Source organism: Manduca sexta, chromosome 17, assembly GCF_014839805.1.
Source record: "Manduca sexta isolate Smith_Timp_Sample1 chromosome 17, JHU_Msex_v1.0, whole genome shotgun sequence".
Lineage (NCBI taxonomy): Eukaryota > Metazoa > Arthropoda > Insecta > Lepidoptera > Sphingidae > Manduca > Manduca sexta.
In genome coordinates, this window is record NC_051131.1 from 1,284,654 (window position 1) to 1,309,168 (window position 24,515).

General features: G+C 35.4%; 5 protein-coding genes across 5 annotated transcripts in view; 4 read left to right on the forward strand and 1 right to left on the reverse strand.

The window, feature by feature from the left end:
* Positions 1–5,302, forward strand: LOC115452694 (glutamate receptor ionotropic, kainate 4). The gene is made up of 8 exons (XM_030181285.2): positions 1–180; positions 899–1,097; positions 1,639–1,787; positions 1,861–2,053; positions 2,668–2,856; positions 3,175–3,461; positions 3,838–3,995; positions 4,416–5,302. The coding sequence occupies exons 1-8, from the start codon at positions 143–145 to the stop codon at positions 5,294–5,296; spliced, it is 2,094 nt and encodes a 697-aa protein (XP_030037145.2). The 5' UTR covers positions 1–142; the 3' UTR covers positions 5,297–5,302.
* Positions 5,294–6,941, reverse strand: LOC115452695 (serine/threonine-protein kinase Aurora-2). The gene has a single exon (XM_030181286.2). It carries the CDS (start codon positions 6,776–6,778, stop codon positions 5,738–5,740), a length of 1,041 nt encoding a protein of 346 aa, XP_030037146.2. The 5' UTR covers positions 6,779–6,941; the 3' UTR covers positions 5,294–5,737.
* Positions 6,942–7,272: 331 nt separating this feature from the next.
* On the forward strand, positions 7,273–12,442 carry LOC115452691 (RWD domain-containing protein 4). The gene is made up of 5 exons (XM_030181282.2): positions 7,273–7,515; positions 7,931–8,046; positions 8,593–8,696; positions 9,112–9,295; positions 9,564–12,442. The coding sequence occupies exons 2-5, from the start codon at positions 7,939–7,941 to the stop codon at positions 9,726–9,728; spliced, it is 561 nt and encodes a 186-aa protein (XP_030037142.2). The 5' UTR covers positions 7,273–7,515; positions 7,931–7,938; the 3' UTR covers positions 9,729–12,442.
* Positions 12,443–13,102: 660 nt separating this feature from the next.
* Positions 13,103–16,933, forward strand: LOC115445517 (cytochrome b5 domain-containing protein 1). The gene is made up of 5 exons (XM_037439660.1): positions 13,103–13,363; positions 14,969–15,256; positions 15,663–15,918; positions 16,200–16,445; positions 16,760–16,933. The coding sequence occupies exons 2-5, from the start codon at positions 15,011–15,013 to the stop codon at positions 16,858–16,860; spliced, it is 849 nt and encodes a 282-aa protein (XP_037295557.1). The 5' UTR covers positions 13,103–13,363; positions 14,969–15,010; the 3' UTR covers positions 16,861–16,933.
* Positions 16,934–19,283: 2,350 nt separating this feature from the next.
* Positions 19,284–24,515, forward strand: part of LOC115454859 (TNF receptor-associated factor 4) — a 109,180-nt gene continuing 103,948 nt past the window's right edge. The window contains exons 1-2 of the mRNA XM_037439659.1: positions 19,284–19,352; positions 21,780–21,824. Coding sequence (XP_037295556.1) covers positions 21,790–21,824 — 35 coding nt within the window. The 5' untranslated portion in view covers positions 19,284–19,352; positions 21,780–21,789. The remainder of the gene's footprint in view (positions 19,353–21,779; positions 21,825–24,515) is intronic.

A 24,515-nucleotide genomic window follows, 5' to 3' on the forward strand; every position in this document is an offset into this window, starting at 1 on the left:
CTCAAGAACGCGTTAAACTTTAACTATGCTAATTTAACAGAAAGCTAGCCGTAATTGTTTGTTGCATAGTAATGAGATCTGTCAATCAACGAAGCCAGCTTGGTTCACACGGAATTTGTAGCGTGCAGTTAGGCTGTGTACGATGTTCGGATTGTGTTTATGTGCTGTTTTGCTTGTTGGGTAAGTCAATACATATTTATATATAGGTAAGTACATGTAATATTTGAGGGAAACAGAATGACACAGTTATATTGTATAATTAGTAAGGTGCATTCGGCTAAGTTCGGACGGATTTTCGATAAGTTGGGAGGGAGGATTTTTTTTTCTCAATATATTTCAAGTGCTTCCGGCATTTTATACATCAAAGTGGTTATTATTAAAGCTACATAAGTGTTAATTTAATTGTCTTTCAATTCTCTCTGTGTAAGCTTAAAAATAGGTGATATTATTTTTATAGAAATTTAAACCCATTAGAAAAGATCGGACGTTTGTAGGATGAGTTCGCTCTTCGTTCTAATAACACCTCTAAAGCTAGTATGATAAGGTCCATAAAATTAGGTAGAAGTCCCGAACAGTGTTAAGGACGGCACACAAAAAAAAAAAACACATTTCTTGTTGTACTGCACACATCACGCTTATTCGTGGTCGTAGTATCAGCTGTGGTACGCAGAGCTGGGGACAAAGAAACAGCATTGGAGCTTATGTATGCATTATACGCTCTTACACCATATCCGATCTTAGCCGAATGCACCTTATTATATAGGTAAGTAATAAAAGATTCGATGGGTTTGATTTTAATAAAGGTACCTACGGATCCAAGTTAAGATTTTATAAGGTCGAGATTAGCTAGGACAGTTTTACGTTCATAATTTGTAACATATTCTATGAAATTTTTCAGTGTTCCCAGCTCCGAGGCAACGTCGCCAATTCTCCGCGGCGTCGCCCACAACAAGGAACTCCGATGGGTTCTGATAGACATACTGCATTCGCTGAGACCACGTGATATCACATGTATTGCGGTCATCAGTGATTCAGTTTACTTGAACGTTTTCGACGGAGAACTATTTCGAATTATAACCAATGTTCCTTTCGTTATGGTAATATTGAGTTGCCTTTGCCTTGAAATTATGCGTATGTATTGTAATGATTAGCTGGAACGTTACCAAAATAGTTGAAAGAGATTTCTTGGTAAAGTTTGGTGCAGGCTTGTATAATCATTGATCCGGTGGCATAATTGTCCTGCATGCGCGGTATGGCAGCGCTCTGAGGTCCTGAGTTCGAATCCCAGGTCGGGCAAAGTGATATTTGGGTTTTTCTGCTCAGTATCAGCCCGGAGTCTGAAATTTGTGCCCGATATGACCATAGGGTCGCCCTATGATATCATGGGCCGTAACAAACTTGGCGAAAAGTGGGTGCCCTTTTTGTGCCTCTGCATATTCCTTCAGGGATAAGTACGTGATGTGTGTTTGTTTTGTTTTGTATGACGCAGGCGAATTAGGAACGTGTAGGAACGTGGACGGTAGAGTCTGCTACTGCAAGAATTTTTAGGCTTATTGGGAGCTCTAAAAATGTGCTATATAAATGAATAAGTAGTTACTTACTTGTATCTATTTTGCTTAACTTAAACCTGCTTTCCAGATCATTGTAGCAGAAGAAGAGGACTTGTTATCACCAAATTACATAACACTGAAATCGTTACGACAGACGGAAACTGACGGTTGCAATGTATATATTATATTTCTAGCAAATGGACTGCAAGTAGCTAGGCTACTAAAATTTGGAGACAGGTAGAAATTATGAAGAGAACAGAGACTTATTTTAAGCTAGAACCCAATGGAAACAAGTACTTTTTTATTTCAGGCATCGAATTTTAGATACCCATGCTAAATACATAATGCTACACGACATAAGGTTGTATCACAAGGACCTCCATTACTTATGGAAGAGAATCGTGAATGTAGTATTTATTAAATATCACAGGAAAATAATTGGGAATGCGAAAAGCAGACCTTGGTTTGACCTACTTACTGTACCTTTCCCTAACCCCATAAAGGTAAGTGAAGAGTAATGACAGATTCTTTGTAAACTTTTAAGAAGTTCAGGGTCCGATCGAGGTTGTAAAATTTTTTATAATCTGCTTTCTAATATACCTAGATAGAATTGATATTGTGAATAGATCATTTGAATAGAAAAAAGACGTATTATTCTATAATAGCGTCTGGTAGTAGGTTATCGCGGAATATCGGATACATTTTGTATCAATCTCGATACGAATCAATGGTAAACACCCAGATATTGTAGCTCGTTTTGGAGAAATTCGTTCTAAAATGTAATACGGTATGATGTTGACTGAAACGACATATTATTATAATAACACACAAACACTCACACCTGTTATTCGCAAAAGGGTAGGCTGAGGCGCAACCGGTACATCCAGTTTGCCTTGTGTGTATTTCGTTCCATAATATGATCGGAGACGAGCCTAAACTGAAGCGGGGCTGATACTGAGTAGAAAATACCACTGTCACTTTACCCGACCAGGGAATCGAACCCGAGACCTTGACAGTCGATACTTTAATCGTACCGTAATACATTTACGCTACTGAGGTAACCGATAATCTTATATCATTGAAGAAAAAAAAAACACGATTATACTTTTCCCTCTAGAGCGTGTTGGTGCCACGAAGAGTTGATATCTGGAGAAACGACAAATTCCACTATAACCGCTCGTTGTTTGTGGACAAAACGTACAACCTTTATGGACAGCAGTTAAACGCGGTGTATCTGGACCACGTCCCATCAGTTGTCGTGACAAGAGACAACGAGACCAGTAAAATTGGCGGTGTTGAGGTCGAAGTAAGCGTATAGTCTAAGATCAAAATGAAATTAGCTTGTTACGTGTTGACGCCATCCACCTACGGATTTTTTATTTGTCGAGTTCACGCAACTTGCGTATTTAAACAAATTGCTAAGGAAATTTGGCTTGAACACAATTCTGCTGGGGGCATTCGAAATATTTCAAAAAATCCTTTTACCGATACCTCTATTAAAGCTGTCTTATAATTAAAACGCCTAAAATTGCAAGATAAATATGCCCCCGTAGACGGAATAGGGACCCTGACTACGCAAAAGTAGGAGCTTAAACAGACATTGAACTATAAAGTTACATTACAGATTTTCAAAACCCTCTCTGAACAAATGCACTTCGAAGTCAACATGTATCAGCCTGCACACGCAGAACTTAACAAATGGGGCCAAAAGCAAGCAAACGGTTCGTTTTCTGGTTTGCTTGGTGAAATGGCCAGCGGTAGGGCTGACGCGGCTCTCGGAAACCTACAGTACACGCCTTATCATCTGGAATTAATGGACTTAAGCATACCTTACACCACTCAATGCTGGACTTTCCTTACACCAGAGGCATTGACGGACAATTCTTGGAAGACTTTAATTTTGCCCTTCAAGTAAGACGAGGAAAATACATTACAAAATATAGTTTGAACGCTGGTTTACATGTATATAAAGTAGTTTATCGGATATCTTTTTTACAAAGGACAACAAAGTCTACAATAGATATACAATGTGTTACTTAATAAGAAATTGTTTAATATTATAGGAAAAGTAAAAAAATATAGTCAAGGTTTTCATCCCCAAATTCAATAAGACCTGTGTTGGAATGTATTCTGACTAAATTGTGAAATAAGCTATTTAATATTAATGGGTAGTAAGTAACTACTTATTTATTCACTTAATTCTTTAGAATTACCTAAGAACATGTAAACCGGCCTCAAGGTTCGTTAAGAATCAATCACTGTCCGATTTAATAGCCCTTTATTTCAGACTGAACATGTGGATTGCCGTTTTACTTGTTTTATTAATAACGGGCACAATTTTTTATGCAATGGCGAGGTATTATATGAATCTTCAAGATTACAGACATGATCACGACGTAACTCCGGCTAAACAAAAAAACATAAAAGCAAAGGCAGATGATGAGGGTTTGTTTTTGCGCTGGTTTTTTATCAATAATCAATTTACACGATATTGTTATAATATAACGAAATTTAACTGCAAGACCAACTGTAGCTCTTAGGGAAAAATGTTCACGAAATTTTACCACATCTTTGATGGATGCAATGAACTGTTACGTAATGTGTTCAAAGGTGGCAAGTCGTACTTTGCTTGTAAGATACATGATCAGCATTACCTATATGTGTTGAAGCAAAAAATACCAGAGGTAAATTGGTAACGCAGTATAATGTGTGCCAACACGTTACACCGCTGCCTACCTTACAAACGATTCTTATACTTACCTATCCACTCATACATATCTCTCAGTACCAAGAAACGTCCATTTGCAAATGCTTTAAATCAACATCCATACCGAACGGAATGCAGACTCCATATTTACTTTGCAGATGCAAAACCAGTCGGGCTGTACGTGTTTGGAGAAATAATAAACAGCATTCTCTACACTTATGGAATGTTACTGGTTGTGTCCTTGCCCAGGCTACCTACTGGCTGGTCTATAAGACTACTCACTGGATGGTACTGGTTGTATTGCATCCTTCTGGTTGTGTCTTATCGTGCTAGTATGACTGCTATTCTTGCAAATCCTGCTCCAAGAGTCACTATAGACACATTACAAGAACTAGCTGATAGCAAAGTGACGTGCGGTGGATGGGGCATTGAAACGAAAAAGTTTTTTCAAGACTCCTTGGATGATATAGGCCAGAAGATCAGCGATAGATTTGAAACGATAAACGACCCTAATGACGCTGCTAATCGTGTGGCGCAGGGAGTGTATGCGTATTACGATAATAGCAACTTCTTAAAATATATTAGCGTTAAAAGAAAGAGCGGGCTAACTATGGAATCCGATAACGCTACAACGAACGGTAGTCTGGTGCCTCCCAAACCTCACGAGGAGAGAGACTTACATATTATGTCAGATTGTGTAGTCAATATACCTATCTCTATAGGGTTCCATAAAAACTCCCCTTTTAAACCGTTAGCGGATATTTACATTCGAAGAATAGTTGAAGTTGGTTTGGTTGAGAAATGGTTGAATGACGCCATGGAACCAATAAGGGCTTTGGAGGTAAATGATGAAGAAATCAAAGCATTGATGAATCTAAAAAAGCTTTATGGAGCATTTGTTGCCTTAGCCATTGGATATTTTTTAAGTGGCATTTGTTTTCTCCTAGAAATAATACACTGGAATTGTATGGTAAAAAACGATCCAATGTTTGACAAATATGCTATAGATGTGTATTATCGAAATAAAAGTAAAAAGTAATTGGTTTGTTGTAATTTAATTATTTACAATAATCTATTCATATTTATTGGTATAGAACTTTCAGAAATAAATAGTTGTTCAGTCATAATAAAGTCTTTAGTAAAGTTCTTTGTTTTATTTTACATTTCTATATAAAGTTCACATGATAATTAATATGTTTGAATCAATACTATTTGTGAGATAAGATTTTAAAATTATATAACACAGTATTTATGGCGTCAAATGTAGATAGTTCATGCAATCTTAAATACATTATTGTTTCATTTTTATAGGAGATCTAAGTACTCTTTGTGCCAAATGACATTAATTTATTTGGTACATAAACCTATTATAAACTAAGTTTAAATTGTCAAATCCCTCACAAAGTTAAAAGTTGGGTCAACATTATACTAAAATATCAATTTAACATAATTCATTAAAACCTAAACTATAATACATTCATCATTTTTGTTCAGGATTAAACTCTGGAGGTTGGACTCCTTCCGGAGCATTCTCTACTATCCATTGATGTTGTAACACATTCACTAACGGCAATCGTTCCTCAGGATTGATTACTAATAATTTTCCCATCAAATCTTTTGCTTTCTCTGAAATATATTCTGGATATTTGATTATAACATATCTTATTTTCCTGTATGTTTGATGTGAATCTTTTGCGTCAAATGGTGGCAGGCCGACCAGCAGTTCATAACACAATACTCCGAGACTCCATATATCAACTGCATAACTGTGTGGCTTTCCTTCAATCATTTCTGGGGATAAATAATCTAAGGTACCACACAGTGTCATCCTCCTTGATGATGGTGAGTGTACTGACCATCCGAAGTCAGCTATCTTCAGTTCCCAGTTATGTCCAATGAGTAAGTTCTCAGGCTTGATGTCCCGATGTATCACTTTCTTTGTATGGCAGTATACCAGAGCTTTCGTCAAGTCTCTGATGTATATTGCAGCTGTCTTCTCGTCGAAACGGCCGCGCTCCTTCAGCAGTTTGTACAGTGCGCCATGTTTTGCGTATTCTAGTATCAAATATATTCGTTTTTCATCGTGAAAATACCCGTACATGCGTAGTATATTCGGGTGGCGCAAACGGCACTGTATCTCCACTTCGCGACGCACCTGGTGCTCTATTTCAGAGTCCAATATTTGACTTTTGAACAACACTTTTAAGGCAACCACGTAGTGAGATTCTTTTTCACGCGCCAAGTATACGTTTCCAAATTTACCTTTGCCAAGGGGTCGTCCTAAATCGAAGTCTGACAGCGACCAGGTTTTCTTCTTGTCGTCCTTCTTCAATTCATTTTTAGTTGAAATTGCTTGTTCTTTAAGTTCAGTTCCTTTCGTACACAAAGGGCGATTTATGGGCACAGCTGGGACTTTAAACGTGTCGGTAGTCATTTTTTGTATGTTTACGGAACACCCACAAGCTGACCGGCCCGCGGTCGGTGGGCGATTCTCCTTACAACCACATTTTGGGATGTTCATCGTCACAAAAAACAACAAAACTTTTGCAAACAATTAGTTACAGTTCAGTAACAGGCCCACTTCACCGCGATGTTCAAAGATTTGAATAACGTATTTTCACGTTAGCGAGATTGCAGCGAAATTTTGGGTGACCAATTCATTTATTGCTGACAACTGACAAGTTTTTGAATGGTGAACTGTGATTTGATAGCATGTTTGGTTTTGATATATAAACTACTAATGATAAATAATAACGTATTATATTACATTTAAATTAAATACTTTCACACCGCAAAACTAAAATTGAAGCAGATGCAGATCCTATGTGCAGATAAATATGAAAGTTGCCATACATAGTAAGTTGTATTTTGGTTACATAAATCAAGTTTTATACTTTGTCTTGTTGAAATACTTTGATATTAATACTGTAGCTTTTTACTTATATAATGGAACAGCAAAGTACAAATTATTTGTATTAGTTTTAGAATTTATTTTATATTCTATGGAACCGCGACGTCATGTCACTTCCTCGCAAGCAGCTGTTTAGCTGTCAAGACGAAATCCTTGAAAATTCATAAATATATAAAGGTTTTCAGTGTTTTTATCTAAAGCTTTTTGAAATAATCATTAATTCTATTAATAAAAATCGGTACTGAATAGAGTTTGTTTGAAAAACAAGAAATAATAGGTAGCGGAAGAATAACTGCTCCATTGTACTATTTTGTCCAAATTATTTAAAGTGCTTTCTGGGCACTAGTGTAAGTAAAATATCGCATTTTATTACAAATAAAAACATTTTATTTTTGTACCTAATATACAATATAACGTACATGCTCTATTTATAAAATATTAAAATAATAATGACTGATTTGAGGTTAGATTTCAACATATTCCTTTTACGCTGAAGAAAATGAATTAAAGTTAGTGTTGCTTAAATTTACACATACACAGTCACGCCTTTTATCTCCGAAGGGATAGGCAGAGGCGTAACTCATGCACCCACATTCCACAGTGTCTATTCCGTCCTATACGTGCGAGCCTATCATATTATTGGCTGACTTCAAGATCAAAGCTGAGCCTTAACACTGCATTCATACTGTAATACATTTAGGCCACCGAGGCAGTGTTACTCTTATTTCTTGTAATAAAATGTCAAGATTAATTGTATTTCAGGCCTCAGTATGTCTGACGATTCGGAGCAGCAGGCTGAGGAAATTGAAGTGCTCAAATCTATCTATGAAGGAGATGACAATTTCAAACAAGTAGATGCCACTACATATCAATATAAGGTAATATTTAGTATTTATTTTATTGTGACTGCAGTGTTAGAAGCCATATAATACTGGTTACCTCAAGTCTGGATCAGGAATTGGTTGTTGTAGTGTGGGACAAATATGTCTTCTGTCAGACAACATTCATTTCTCTCTCACTCACTCAAACTTCTCATGCAATTAGGTTTACTGCAGTCTCCTCTAAATAATAGAGAAGATTTAAAATCCCAAAGATAATATCACACCCTTAAAACTAAGGTGACCAAACTCAAAAAAGATGATTTATAGGAAACAAAAAAGATTTGAAAACAATATAGAAAGCAGTAATTTGGGCTGTTGTCGAAAGTGAGAATCTCTGTTACTATTCTATCATTTTGTCTTTTTCTCCTCAGGGTTATAGGGCATGCTTTGGGAGGTGGTTTTTTAACAAAATCAGAAAATATATTATACATTTTAAATTAGGTCACTTTACTTTTAAGGGTGCAATATATGCCATACCCCTTATGGCTGTCATTTGTTATTTGCTATTCATGTTTAATTAAAACCTTTTTCTATTTATCCCAGTATGCAGATGGAGACAAATCATTCATCCTAGAGATCTCATGGGGCCCCACTTACCCAACTGATAAGCCGAAACTCAACTTAGAAATATTTTACAATCAAAATTTGTGAGTACTAATATATTATATTTCCTTTTGAAACTATTTCACCACATTAGTAGACAATCAAATTGCTTATTTCATTGTAAATGAGTGGAATGAACACTAATAGGTCACCTGATAGTACATTATTACCACCAATAACAGTTATGGAATTAGATGTGTCAGCAAACAGAACAGAATGAGCATTGGTTATATTTCATTTGGAATATGCTTTCAGTCACCACATGCTAGTGCAAACTGTGCAATGTATTTACTTGCTTCAAACTTCAACATATTCATAGAGTTCTTGAAGTACATAGTTCAATGTGTGCTAATAATATAATATTACAACTGTTTTCAACATTAATACAGATTCTTTTGACTTTCTTAAGCTAATCTAAGGCATTCTACTTTCTGGCTCTATTTAATTATTATTTTTTAGATTACCATCAGTAAAGGAGAAGATCTTGTCTATAGTAAACACAGAAGCTGATCAATGGCTGGGCTGTGCAATGACGTACACTCTGTTCGAGTGTCTGAAGGAGAAAGTGGTGGAAATATTGGCAGAACAGACCGAGGAGGCTGTAGTGACGGCGAGAGTCGAGAAGATCATTATTGATGATCAGGTGAGTTACTTTTACAGAAGGTTGGTCAATGAACTAGTGCAGGCATACAGTGATGAATCGTTATTAATGGTATCTTTTGACATTCCTGTGACTATTATTACAGAAAAAATGTATATTATATAACTTTAATGGATGGAAAGAGGAAGTAAAGTATACAAGTTCTTACATTTGGACATTATTTCTCCATAACAAAAACAACTGGAAAGTTTACAAACTAACTTTTAATTATAAACATAATGTATAAATAATGTATAAAATGTACTTCCAGACAGAAACAAAGAAGCCTGAGAAGAAAGAGCAACTAACGAAAGCGCAGAAGCGTCGGGCGTGGGACAAGGCAGAGGTGGGCCGCGGGGGAGAGAAGCCTCGCGGCTGGGACTGGGTGGACATCGTGAAGCATCTCTCCCAGGTGCCCCACCAACCCACCTCATGACCCTTGCAGGCATAGTTCCTAAGGTACAGTAGGCCGGACGACACGAATGACTCACTGCCGCGTTACGCACCCAACAAGCAGAAACGATTGCGGAGGCTCATCAAGTCATTGAAGAATTTGCATATTTGAATCTCTTTGAGGAGTACCGTATGTAGGAACATACGATTAGCCATGAAAGTTGCTTAACAAATTCAAAAATTTTAAAACTGGTTTACAAATTTACTTCAATCACCATGTAATTTTTTTTTATCTAAATTAAAGTAAAACCTTTGAAGTTTATATTAATACAGGTATTGTATTTGTTCATCTACTTTTGTGGCTGACTGTACATGTTTGGGAAGTAAGTTATCATACTATTAAGGGTCATCCATAGTATGTAAAATGTTTATCAGCTATGTTCCTAAAATGAGTATTTATACTCTTGAATAAATTCAAATTAAGATCACCTGCATACTTTACAACCTCAAAATCAATGTAAAATTAAAATTCTCTCATCATGCTGTTATCATGCTATTTTAATCAATATGTAAATTGCCGTTTTAATATTTACAATAAAATTGAGACTTCATTGCAACTTTACAGTTCCCTCAATCAATTTGGATGTCATTTGTGTCATCTGTTTCACATGAGGAAAGTCAGTGATGGCTATCGGAGTGAATTAATATAACATCATATTTATGTAGAATATTTATTTTATACTATTATTATTTAAATAGAATAAACTACATGATTTGTTATGAAGGAAATTTATTTTCCTCTTACAAGTTCACATTCCTATCACTGCCCTTGTGTGGAACAGATATTAGTACTTAGCCTACTCTGTACCATTGTACATATAATTATTAAAGTTATATTGTATCACGCAATTGTATTGATATTAGGTCGTAGGTTTCATTAGGATACAAAATTTATTCTCAATAGTTACAACCATATTTGAAAAAAAAAGAAACAAAATTTTGTTAAATATTTTCCCCCTTTTTTAACTATGTATATTGTGTCCCGAGTACTTCAGAGCTTGAAAGTATTAATTATATTAATGTACTATTTGTCTACATTTGAATTTCCTTTCTCCCGATAGGGCAGTTAGTCAAACAATCTCTAATATGGGCGGCCCGACCCGAACGACCATTTTGGTGTGGAGGGGCAAAATATCTAAAATAAATTAGTTATTACGTTAAAAATTAGAAACTATCGTCCGTGCTGTGGGTAGGGGTGGGGGGGGGGGGGGTTGTAGTTTTGTTTCATTGTAATAACTGTTTGCTGTCGACCGGAGCCTAGGGTTGACAAATATTGGGTCCGACCTGGGCCGCAACGACTCACTCTACGCCACTGTCTTAATGTTAAAAAACACCGTGAAGTGATGTAGAAAAAGGATAATACATCTTGGTAAATTTAGTGTAATTATATTATTTTTGGTTGTTTCAGTTACTTTAATATTACAAGTTATGGATAAAAAATCTAGTCGTAAAAACTATAACACAATTAGTTGACAAGACAATCTTTGTTGAGATACGAATTATGTAAAATATTGAAATTATTATTGAAACCCAGCTTTAGACAGTTACAAAATCGTTTGAATTTTTATCTGCTTATTTGGTTACTAAAGCGTGAATTAAAATACAAGTTGTATATTTTTTTTACTTTTTTCTGCTTCAATAGTAACATGCTTATTTTTGCATCCTCATTGTTGATAAAATACTTCTGAATAATCTAAAACAGAGAAGTAACAATAATTACGTTTTTAAACAAAAAAATAAAATAAGAACTGTTCCCAAGGTTCAAGGCAAAGGTATACGTTAGCAGGTATGCAAAACCAAATCAGAAACACTGCTTCATAGTTTTTTTGTTTAATTCCAAGTACACTGCCTATGTTTTGTACTTTTTGATGGTAGAATGGTGTTCGATTAATAATCACTATAGATACTTATTATCGAATTAAATAATATTGTATACTGTTTATTATAATTATAATATTATCTATCCATATTATATCGTGGTCATTACCGTATGTCCCAACTGGGGTTTGAGGCTACAATGCAGTGTTTATATGCAAATGTTTAGATCAGAATACCCAATATTTAATGTCTCTGGATGAGGAACGCAGTGTGGTGCTATGCAATAGCGTGGTTTTTACATTATTTCATTTTACTTTTATTAAAAACTAACTTCGTCCAAAATTTTGTACAGAAAGAATTATCAATATTCGTTTAAGAATAAGTAGTAAATTGTTTAAAGTTGATGAAATGGACGAATGTCAAATAAGAGAAGTAGATGCAATATCTGAATTGTGACGTCACCGGTCTTTACTGTACGAGAGTAAGGGCGATAGCAAGATAACCGAACTACGTGCGCTTTTGCTCTTAGCAATATTAAGTACATTTCAGGAATAATATAAATTGCTGCTTTCTTTTGATGCTGCATTTACAAAAAGCTTTTTTCGTATTGTTTGCTTTTAATATAAAATCAAACAAAAGAAAGTTGTTGCAACTGTTTATGGTTAGAAGAACATAACGTTATCCGAGTGAGCTGCATGCCTCCTCTTTCGTTTGAATTAAAAATGGTGAACCCCTTGTACATTGTATAATTACGTAGTAATATAGATTTATTTTTCTATATATTGATGTATATTTACTTCTAGCAAGTGCTTTGGTTGTGTTTCTCTCAAAATGAGTAATAGTATCATGCTTAAATATTTTTCAACCTTGTAGTAATTAGAGATATATATTTTTTAATTCGTCGAGGTCTGTGTGTACTGTGCATAAAGATCGGCTACTCAGTGTGTATGACTTGAAGTTAGGCATGACACCCGCTCTGCTCAAGTGTCTTCCGCTGAGATACAATGCTCTATCGTCATATGTGGCTGGTTATATTGATTGAACCTACCCAGATAGCAACTGCTGTACTCAAGATTTAAAACCTGCCATTGTGAGCCACGTAAGACGTCGCGTTCCGGGATCAGCATGCATATATCCGGTCATAAAGGCCGGCATAATTTTGTCGACAGGCGAGCAATAACCATCTCACGTCAGTCGTTATTATCCGGGTCCTAATTCGCTTACATCAAATGACCATTTTGGCGTCGTATAAGAAATGTGACTAACTTCAAGTCAGTTATGAGTAAGTATGTAACTAACTTCAAGTCACTTATGAGTAAGCTACCGAACTGTGTTTACTAATGTGCTAAATGTGTTTTGTTACCGGTAGAATGGAATTTGAATATAACTTATGTATCGTATGAAACTATCGACATTTTATATTATTGAATGTGAATATTTATTAATCGTAATGTTTGTTTTATTGCACTTTTTTATCCCAATAGAGAGGTACTATTTGTAGTAAAATCAAGGCTAAATTTAGTACAGAGGTAACCGCAAGACAGGAAACGAATACTTTGGGATAGGTACGAACGGGTGGCTCACTTGATGGTGTCTAGGTAGTAACCAAAACCATGATAACCTTCGTCCCTACAAACAAACCAAAGAGAATTATAATATATATGGAAAAAACAACCATAGCGACACTTACACCAAAACTAATAAATTAAATTAATAAGTTTTGATTTCATATCTGTCATAATTCTCTTTGGTTTTAAATTTGACATGCGACCTATCAAAAATTAAAAACCGTTTTGTTACCAAAGAGAATATAATCACTACGTTTTAAGAGACAGGACTTAGTACAAAGTAATAAAATCGAATTTACATGGCGTATCAATACCAATATCACGGAAGAATACGTCAGGAACGTCAAATAACAATACTACCAACTGAACAAAATACATAGTGGTGAGCACTTTTTATCGATATCGATAAATTCTACTGGGTGGGAATCGACGCTAAAGCTACTTTGATAAAATTCATATAATGTATTTTCGAGTCCACATTATCAATCCAACTCGCAATATACAGTGAACATTTTAGCACTATAATTACAAGGCTGGACTAAAATGAGGACTCAAAATGAAAAGCTTTCACATGTTGAATAATAATTGTATTTTAAAATAAAATCCTTCATTCACCATGTAGGCGAATATAGTTGCACTTATGATAGGTCAAGTTACAATGAGAATATTTAATTATAAAGTCAAAGGATGGTGACACTTCTTTGTCGCACTTCTCTTGAAAGATATTATCATTTGTGCAATAATTGTTTATAAAAACATGGCACGGAAATTCAAACAACATTTCATCAGGAAGTGGATCAGCTTTCAAATTTTTCGATGGTATGGCTGACTTTCTAAGGCGATTGTTCTTTTTATTAAAATCTTTGTTATTAAAGTGAGAACCACACACATATTTCAAAGTATGCAGCTTTTCTATGGGAACATATATCAAATCTTCTTTTCCCACAACCTGAACTCACTTTCGGCATCTGGAAATATTTTTTAATTGTAAATAAATTGCTTATTAAATTATATTTAAGCCTAAAATCATAAACAGTGCCCAGGCACATTGATTGCTCAACGCATTTTTAAGTACACACATACACACATACACGAATTTAGTATTTTTTGTCCTGATGATCAGTCATCAGGACTTACTATACTATCTTACTAATATTACAAAGCGTGTGCATGAAATTGTATGTTTATTATTCGTACCCGCACAAATATCTAAAATGATTGCGATTAAACTTGGTATGTAGATAGTTAGAATTACTACTTTTTATTTACACTATGTTCCCACAGAATCTGGACTTAAATAGGTGAAACCATGGAGGGCAAATTGATTAATAAATTTAAACAGGTATCGATATCGATAATAATGACAACATCACTAGTAACATAATGGTAATTAGAAAATGAGAATTTTTATTATTTCTAAGCTACTTTATTTACGCGATGACTAAAAACATCTAATTAATGCTTATCTGACCTCATCCAATGGAAATTTCGCCATAAACATTCTGCTTTTGTGATTTATTCGACTGGCTCGATCTCCACAAATTTCACACGTAATGAAACGTTTTTTTGGTGGCATGTCTTTAAAACGTATTCACTTACACCAACAAAAACACTTTTTGGTATATTTTTACTTGTTTGAATAACAAATAATACAATCATAAATCAATAAAACACAAATGTATTCCAAAACGTCAGGAAGTAAACAAACAATAATAATGGCGGTGAGGAATAGAAAGAGAAACTGTACTGAGAGAGAGATAGCAGTATCCGCCATTAAATGCCATGTCAATTCCATACAAAAGATTTTTTGTTCCTTGTTGCGCTAGGCTGTTGTTACTCAAAATCTAAATATTTTGTAAACATATTAATTATTTAAATCATGAAATTTACAAAGCAAGAATGGTACACGCCAGCCGAGGTGGCGATCCACAACACCGCTTCAGACTGCTGGGTGTCCCTTAACGGGAAGGTCCTGGATATGACCTCGTGGTTGGAGGAGCAGTTCAGACTCTGCCACTGCAAGAAGAGCTGCTCGTGCCAAGTCAAAAGCTGGTACTGTGGAGACGATTGCGTCGAATACTGTCCTTGTTTTAAACGTGGGTTCGTTTACTGTGATGGGAAAAGGGTAAGAAAATGCAAGACATGTACATAGTTTAATGGTAAAATTGAGCGGTATTATATTTTTTAACTATTCGGTATACTTCAATCGCGGATATACAAAGCGTATTTTTCAATTTAAAAACGAAGAAATGTAGTTGTTCATAATTGAAATTATTCAAATATAATTGTATCCATTTCATTCATCATATTCCATTGGCGTGGTTATGGATTTTCTCTAGAAGGGGCCAGCTAGCGGGAGGAAAAATAAAGCTAGCTGAATATAACGAAACGCGTTCACCACGCTGGATGTAAGAACAAGACTTTTTTTAGAGTGGGCAAAGACGTTCCCAGGGTGGTCGCCGCCCACTCCAGCCCCCCTTCCTCCGACCCTCTCCTAGGTTCATAGTTGTATCTATTTACTAACCCTACAGTTAGCCATGACTATCGTCGCCTACGCCGGCAAAGACCTAAGCCACTGGTTCGAAGGAGACGAGTGGGTGCGGTACACGCATCCCATAGTGGGTTCCACCACCACTTACCATTTGCACGGGCATCCAGCGCGGCAGGGGGTGGTGCCTTCCACCCGCTGGCGCCCGATCTCCAAACCCTGGTGGCTGGACGAGAGCCGCGTGGTGGGGAAGGTGACGGCGAGGACTCGGCCGATACGCATCACTAACTCTTTAACAGGTAGTTGGTGAATAATAATCTAACTCATGAAAATAATGATTCCCGACAAGTCTCGTATTTTTCTCATACGTGTTTAGCAAAGTAACCTCCCTGCAACTGATGGTAAGTGGATTGGGGTCTAATAGAATGTCAACAAGAGAGATGATTACTCCTCAGTAGTCGACACTATTATGCCGGCCTGTTAGTACCAAATATACACAGGCTGATCCCGGAACGCGACACACTTAAATTACACCATCCAGAAACATTCATTTACAAATTTTCCCACCACACACTTTCAGGTTCTACAATTACCCTTGAAGTATGCTCAGAGGAAACAATATATCAGATCATGATGCGTTATTTACCCCATAACTCTCACATGATGTCTTATACTTGGAGATACCTGGGCAAACCTCTACGCTTGAACAAGACGTTAGCTGCCAACGGGATCCCGGACGAGAGGGACCTCTTCAGCGAAGTTGGGTTACCAGAAAATATCCACATTCCAGCGATCATGTTGTATTATGACGATGATTTGACTGTAGGTAAGGGTGGAGTTGATGAATAAGTAGTTAGGGGTTCATTTTTGATGTGTGTACTTTGCCGGGTTGGTCTACTTGTTGGTCTTTTTAATATCATACGTAATCAAAAGAATTAACGTAAAAGTGGGTGACTCTAGATTTAGATTACGACTTCGAAATATCTATGATACTATCTGAGATTATTAAAGCCACTCAAACAAACCATACATCTTGCCAGACAAAATTGTCAGTACCGTGCATTTTATGACATTGGTTAAATTGGGTAAAAACATCATGCAGCAGATAATTTTGATCACACTGATTTTTTTATTTTACAGATCCTCCCGAGAACTTCTTCAGAACCAGGGACAAGGACGAGCTGTGTATTTGCAAGGAAGGAGAATGCAAAGAGCATATGGATGTCTGTGTTGAATGGTAACACACGCGGTTTTATTATTAATTTACTCCGCTATTCATTTTTCTTGGTAATAAATATTTTTTTTATAAATGTCCTTTTCGTTTTATTTATATAATTTCCGATCCTTATTTCGAGGCCCATTTTGACATTAGGTAAAATATGGAAGCAGAAGTTGATGAACTTATATTTTCGGGATAAAGACGTAAGCATGTGTTATGCTATTTTCGGACTCTAAAAGTAACTGTTTCCAATTTTATTTTATCTTGTTATATAACATTATTATGTTGTATAACAAGATAAAATAATATTGGAATTGGCCATGAACTACCGTAATTGGCCATCTCCCACCATACTCTTCGAATACACTACATTAGACAATAACTTTTGAAAAACGTTTATTGAAGGCCAATTAAACCATTTGACGCTGATTAATGAACTGCTTTTAGGAGAATGTATAATAGTAAAGTAATTTCTAGAAAACTCATGGTGCAGGCATCGGATTGCCGTTCCGCTTGCAACTTTCCTTTAATTATGCGAGCAAAAACAACGGCATTCGAGTGGTGCTTACCGATATAACAGGGGTTAGTTTTTGCGAGGCTCGTGCCTGGGTCATAGATATTTGAACTTCTGTATGGGCACGCTTCCTGTATCTATAAGAAGTATGAGTGATATTTTACACACATTTAGCTTTTTGTATTTCTAGCAACTATGGATAACCAGTGTATTTTTTATGGTTTACACATGTTGCAGAAAGGATTTGGTTCAGTTGTAACGAGTATCTTCCTGATTGACATTAAGGCTCTTTTGAGGAATCAGTTGCTAACTAAATATGTGAGATAATGTCTTGAAACCCGCCATAATGGCTCACATATGTGTGTCGTATTCCATGATCAGCCTGAGCATATCCGGTTTCAACAGGCCGGCATAATGGTGTCTACTGTTGAGGGGCAATCATCACTCGTCAGTCGATACGAAATCTGCTGTTAATCATCTGATATAGGTGTATAAGGGTCACGGTACAATGATGAAGCTCTGCCGACCCCTTCCAGAAAACCAGCATGAACATATAAATATAATTCACTAGACCTTTCCAAAGAAATAAATTGGATTACCTAGCAGGGCGAGTTATAAGATCCATAATGCGCGCCACGCTCCGTCGAGCGTGCTTCCTGACGACCTGCCGCAAGCCTCGTGTCTTTGATATTGTGTGGACTTTTTATTATATCCAGCGGCAAAATGAATGTCGATGAACTATTTCTTTGATTTAATTGTATGAAGATTGTATTTATGTATTCATTACGGCAGTGAACAGGCCGCAAAGTATCTATTCGTGCCTTGGATTATAGTGAATTTCTCTGGGATTTATTTATATTGTGGGTAAGTAATGAATTTTGGCGGGAACTTGAAAGCAAAATGTTAAATGAGCTGTTATAATTACTTATTTATTAAAGTTGACAATTTCATGTTACGTAGTAAATTCTTATAGCATTTATTAAATATTTAATTGAATTTTGGTGAGTTAAAATTGGTACATTGGTTATATACGCGAAAATATGTCTATTTTACTAAACTTATGTTTTGAACTGGCGGACTGGGCCCTTATTCTGTATGATAGTGTAAACGCGTTACGCGGCCGTGTCATGTTATCTTCGAGAAATGTGCGTGGAATGGTATTCTGTAAGCCAAATTTCTATAGTCCTAAACATGATGCGTTGTGTTACGTGTTTGTTACGCACTGTTAAAATAACGTGCGGGATAGAGAATAAGGCCCCAGGTAACGATAAAAAAGTATCTGACATACAATATCTGATTTGTGAGAACTTGAGCAAAAGCTCAATCCTAGATTACTTTGCAATATTAAGTATCTATTTAAAATGCAATTTCGTAAAATTTAATTTATCAAACATTTAGTAAGCACCTCGAGATCAACGCTGGTAAAATCATCGTGCGATTTTTTGTCATTTAAAGATTCCAATTACCGGCATGCCAATAATATTGCCTTCCGTTTATCTAATTGGTTTGGAAACGCTCGCAAATGTAGGTAAATGAAACTATACAATTATCTGCCGCTTTTCATTCATACATTCTCAACACAAATAACTACCCCACGCGATATAGCTATTTCCCAACAAATACCAGCTTATTTGCGTACTTACACGGCGCGACCACCACGCATGCGCGGATCTGATAATTTCACCCACTTGTTGCCCCAAATTATAGTCGCAACCCCATGCAGAGTTCCATTAAAAATAAACTGTCCGTAAGTCGCCATTTTTGTCCATAGATAAATGAGTGACGGGAGGAGCGGCCGCGTGACGTGATCGCCTTTGCCGCGTTCGAAATTCGAAATATTTTTGATGTTTTGTTTTTGAATGTGTTTTGATGATTAGGTTGGAAAATACGATTAAATAGACTTTGTGTAGACTTTTATAAAGATTGTTTGTCTTACTCGAGTTTAACAAAACTGTTGGATTAAAATGTGAAATTGTGTTGTTTAAGTATTATTATTTTGGGTAGGTATCAAAGTTTTCTATGTAATATATTATGTATTTATATATACAGTGACGTATATTTGCATAAATATGTAGATTTTTTAATATCAAACTTTTGGAATTAGAATCATTTAAATTCAAATTAATTGGTTTTATTAGATATATTAAGAATATTTAATTACCTATTAATTTTAAGTTACTCACACTTTGATCTTTTGGACGATCAAATTAAAGAGGGAAAAAAAGTTTTAGATGCAATAACATAGGTAATGTTATTTAATCAGATGAGGTTAGTTACCTCTTGCTTTTATTAATATATTAATCATCTAATACAGACTATTTTATGTTTATCCATGTTAGATGGAGTTTCTGACAACTGCATGCTTGTTTTTTTAGTACACGTGTTTAAACCGAACTAGCTAGGGTAAACGCACCATTGCCTGATCAATGTTAATAAAGGTAAACTACAGAATAATAATTCATAAGATTAGAAACTAACAATTGACACACGGCATGAATAATTAATGACTGGTAATGGAAATTGTAATTAGTAGTAGGAGATTTGAAGTCCTTCACGTAGTGACAAAAGTTTTAATATGCAAATTAAAACAGAAATTATTATTAACTACTACTAAGTACCTACTTAGTCGTTAGCCCGCTCATATTTATAAGTTTATATCTAGATTAAAGCACGCAAAGTCGTTGGTCCTGCTCCGGATCTCTCTCAAGTTATGTCTGATTGCCGGGGCTCAACGGACTATGGGAGTAAAGGAACAGAGAGTGCACTCAAGTGTACTGCACACGCACTTGTGCATATTAATATTTATTTCGTACATGGCTGATCTCCGTTGAGGTTGGTGGTCGTTGCCGAAACTTGGTTAGGAGGATTTCATTCATTCGTGCATCTGTATGTACTCAATGTTATAAATGGCCTACGATCAATATTTTAAACATTGGGACGTTGGGATTCGCTAGAACTACGTTCTTTCCATATTTGTTTGACTTATTGTAACTTCACGCTAATGTCTGACTGGGGGAGATACATTTCTAACACGCCACTTTCACGTTTTATCATTTCATTAATTTTCAACATTTGTAACTACCAACTTCCCATTTATTCTAGACATCGTCTGGCCGCACCTAAATTCGTAATCTGTTAAATTGCCACACAAATAAAATACATAAGTTCAACGGCCCGCGGAAACAGATCACTAACTTGTTTCTTATCGAGTGGCATCGCAATAAAATATAGAGTTTATCGAAAATGTCCTCGCTGACTCATCCTAGGGTTGGTCTAATCAAATGAAGTACTGTGCAGATATCCGCACCCTCGATATGCGATTTATATTGATTTTCGACTACCCTCCGACGCCCCAGTAACCGCCCTTACATTTTAGCAGAATAAACAGCCTCCCCTAGTGGTTTGGGCTAATAGACACTTAAATTGGTAGGGGTGTGGCAAGACAAAGAATTGAAAATAATGACTTTCATGTACCGCTTATGTTAATCTAGTTTTTCCCGCGGCTCCGTTCGCTTCATTACGATTTCTATTTGAACCTTTTTTCTTTTTTCATTCTATTTGAACCTCTAAATTAAGAGTTTTCGTAAAGTCCATGGCCGTCATTAATTATATCTTAGCTTATTTGTAATTGTGCTGCTGGTAGCATATGTTTTATATCTGCCTGGATAGCGAGAACGGTACACAAGGTGTTAAAACCCATCATTATACCAGGCCAGTAAAAAAATAAAAACTTTATGACAAATTTAAATCTGTACACTATAATTAGTTTCTCTGATAGTACCTTTGGGGAATTGTTATTGATGGAGATGTAATCGTTGAAGGAATTGTTTGTTTTATTTAATTATTATGTTTCAATTATGGTCTGCAACTTTACTACCTATTTGATTTTGTAAGGTGGATATCCAGTAAAGGCTTAAGATCGAATCTCAATTCGGATAATTGAAATTTGAGACTTGTGTGGACTTAGAATTGATAGGTACTTATTCCAATATATAAATAACTTTATTCTAAATCCGATATAACTGTTCGAAGCAGCTCAAGTGACATTGCATTATTTTAAAAGTGGACAATCTATTAAATGCAATTTATTAGTTTTTGCGTAAAACGGAAGAAACTGTCAGAGTTTAAAACAATGTAAATTCATAGAAATTGCTATTCTCTACATTTGTTCATATGTACAAAATATATTGAAATGCTATTTAAGGGTCGTATTTTTTACAAGCCTAAAAAACAGTCCATTGTGATATCTGAATCGAAACAAAAGATAACATGCTTATCGAATCGCTCTATTGTCTATAGCCCGGCCATAGATACAGCGTCCGGTCAGCGTAAATCAACAAGGGGCCGAGCCTTGGGCTCGATCCCCTTAAAAATGTTGCTATCTCAATTACTTTGCTTTTAATTTAAGTAATTTTTTTTGTTTTCAGATATTTTAAAATGGCGACACTTCCGATATTTGTCTCACTTAGCAGGTAATTACACTTTTTATTTATAAATTTTATGTAATTTATTATATTATTGCTTCATTTTTGTTGCTTAGGATATTCAGTTTAACATGTCACTATTGTATGATTTTTTATTTTTAAAGTTTCTTCTTTTATGGTATATGATAATTTTAATAATTTATAAATCTTGTAATATGCTAATGTAACGCATTTCAATTCTTTCATCAACTCCGTACAATTCCTAATAGTTTTTTTTACTACTATTTGATGTACCTTTGTTAGTAAAATTAATATTTAAATAAACTTTTCCGGAAGAACATAAATTCATATAACTTTATGTCCTTTTGTTTTGGTTATCTCATAAAATTCTTTATGAGTTACGTACTGCATACTTGTTTTAAACAAAACTATAAATTTGTCTGGAACTATTTCCTGAATTGATGCCTGTCTATACTTTAAGGGAGAAGGGTATTATAGTCTACTAGATTAGTATTAAAGTCAAGTTTAGATTTAAGTTTTTGAAGACCTTGAGGTTGTGTAAATACCAAGACTTTATGAGACATAATCAGTTAACATGTTATATATACTATCAAACATGTTACAGCAAAACTTCTTACTAGCAACTCGATTGTCTCGATTTTGTTACGAACAAATGCCACATAAAAATGCAAACTAAGCTGCGTGTAACATCTAGCAAAATATAAACAAGTGCCCACTAACAGTGACGTTTACCCTATACGTTACCAAAGTGGTAACATTCTTTTTTTCCGTACATAGTTAAAAGATATTTTAGTAGTTCAGATTTTATAGATTTTTAACGGCGTTATCCAGAGACGGTCTCCCGCGGGAGTCGGGAAGCGAACCGTAAACAAATTATAGTTAGTTAAATTATCCACTGAACAAGAGAAATTACGTTTTACTGCGTTTTGGGGACGTCTTGTTTTTTTCGTAGTTTAATATGTTAATGAAATTGATGTCCCATGTTTTTTAGAGAGACAAAACATATTAAGAGCTTCTCTTTGTATTTTACTCTGCAATTGGCAAGCAATTTATGTTGTCTAATAGTATAATATAGTGTAATATTAAAAATAGATTTTTCTTCACTAAAATAAACTTCAAATGGTTAATTTATTTTAGATAAAGAAAAAAGAACACTTGGATTGTAGTTAATATGTAAAAGCGTTTTGAATTTTGTTTAGCTACTTTTATAGCTGAGTTTACATACTCTGATATAAATCTGAGGATACGTCTATGTAAGCACCACTGTAATATCGATTACTCCTGCCAAGTAATCACACTAATATGAGCATGATAGAACCTGTAACTTACATTTCTCATTCTCCACGTCCACCACACCACGGTGGTCGAATTATAGCTAACTTTAGCCAAAATGAGTCGCAAACAAAAGCTCGTAAGCCATGATTGGAATAATATATGTTGGAATTTCCCATTTGCCCATTTTGGTCCAATAGGCGTAACTGTGAATCAAATTACCGACACAATAAAGCTTGCGAGAGCTTTCGTCGCCCGTCCGGCGAACGCTTCCTGTCCGCCGTTTAGGAAGTAAATGCCAAGACGTGCACAGCGCTTGCGCAGGGCTGTCGTAAGTTATATTTTATACGGGTGAAAATATTTAGTTAATTTTTCGAATGTAAAAGTATGCATATGGAAAACACTTCTTACTTTGCAATAAATTTTAGGTATAAAGTTGCGAAAGTATCCACTATTTGCTATTAACTATTGCAAAACAATGGCGCAAACAGATAAAGATCCATACAAAAGTTTTGTTTGGATACCTTGACTTCTTAAACCATAAAGTATATAGGTGAGGTAGATCAAGCAGGTAGGCTTTTTATAATTGTAAAATGTAGGTATATATTGTAACTTTGACTTTTCGGACGACAACTTCTCAGTCCCCCCTGTGACCATGAAGGCTGCAAAGTCTTTGAAAAGTCGTGAGAAACTCATATTATACAAATAAAACTGCGCTTAAATCGTTAAAATAGTTTTATTTAGATGACAACATAAGAAATCATTAGGTTGGTTTTTTGTCTACTACTATTAGGGTTAGAATATTTGTTTAAAAAATTTATGAGACCAACTTCGGAGTATATACCCCATCCACTAAAAAATTATTCTCCAAATAAAAAAATATACGTGTCGAAATGAGAACTTCCTCCGTTTTCTCGTCGGTTAAAAAATGCCTTTTTACAAGAATATTTTGGACAGCCCTGCAGTAGTTGTGCTTTATATTAACAGTCCGAGGGGCGTATATTGCTTATTTGTCGATGGCAGTGCTTCACACATACCAATACGTGTGTTGACACGTGTCGCCGTTCGTCTGTACCACGTGACCATATAGGAAACCAAACTACTATGTTGTGAATTATAATCGATTGGCGATGTCACGATGTAAAAGCTTTTGTTTTTTTATTATAATTGAACTAGCCATTGACCGCGGATTCGCCCGCGTGAAAGAACTATAGATATCCATCACTTATCTATGTACGCATTTTATTGTTGTAGCAATTTTTGACTCCATCTTCACATAAAAACAGCTTGAAAATTTAACGCTTTTATAATATTATTTAAGAGTGAGACAAGATGGGCTGTTTGTTCGCCAGATAAACTCTTGTAAAAACCTAATCCATACAAAATTTTTGCGATCCTAAGAAATCGTGTAGACATCCAGAAAATATTTTGTCGTAAGAACCGAAA

Excerpts from the sequence above, each read along its gene's own strand:
- LOC115452694 (XM_030181285.2), top strand. The coding sequence starts at position 143 with ATGTTCGGATTGTGTTTATGTGCTGTTTTGCTTGTTGG. Across the intron at positions 1,788-1,860 it reads CTACTAAAATTTGGAGACAG|GCATCGAATTTTAGATACCC; the intron begins GTAGAAATTATG and ends TTTTTATTTCAG. Across the intron at positions 2,857-3,174 it reads TTGGCGGTGTTGAGGTCGAA|ATTTTCAAAACCCTCTCTGA; the intron begins GTAAGCGTATAG and ends GTTACATTACAG.
- LOC115452695 (XM_030181286.2), bottom strand. The coding sequence starts at position 6,778 with ATGAACATCCCAAAATGTGGTTGTAAGGAGAATCGCCCACCGACCGCG.
- LOC115452691 (XM_030181282.2), top strand. The coding sequence starts at position 7,939 with ATGTCTGACGATTCGGAGCAGCAGGCTGAGGAAATTGAAGTGCTCAAA. Across the intron at positions 8,697-9,111 it reads ATATTTTACAATCAAAATTT|ATTACCATCAGTAAAGGAGA; the intron begins GTGAGTACTAAT and ends ATTATTTTTTAG. Across the intron at positions 9,296-9,563 it reads AGATCATTATTGATGATCAG|ACAGAAACAAAGAAGCCTGA; the intron begins GTGAGTTACTTT and ends ATGTACTTCCAG.
- LOC115445517 (XM_037439660.1), top strand. The coding sequence starts at position 15,011 with ATGAAATTTACAAAGCAAGAATGGTACACGCCAGCCGAGGTGGCGATC. Across the intron at positions 15,919-16,199 it reads CATCACTAACTCTTTAACAG|GTTCTACAATTACCCTTGAA; the intron begins GTAGTTGGTGAA and ends ACACACTTTCAG. Across the intron at positions 16,446-16,759 it reads TGACGATGATTTGACTGTAG|ATCCTCCCGAGAACTTCTTC; the intron begins GTAAGGGTGGAG and ends TTTATTTTACAG.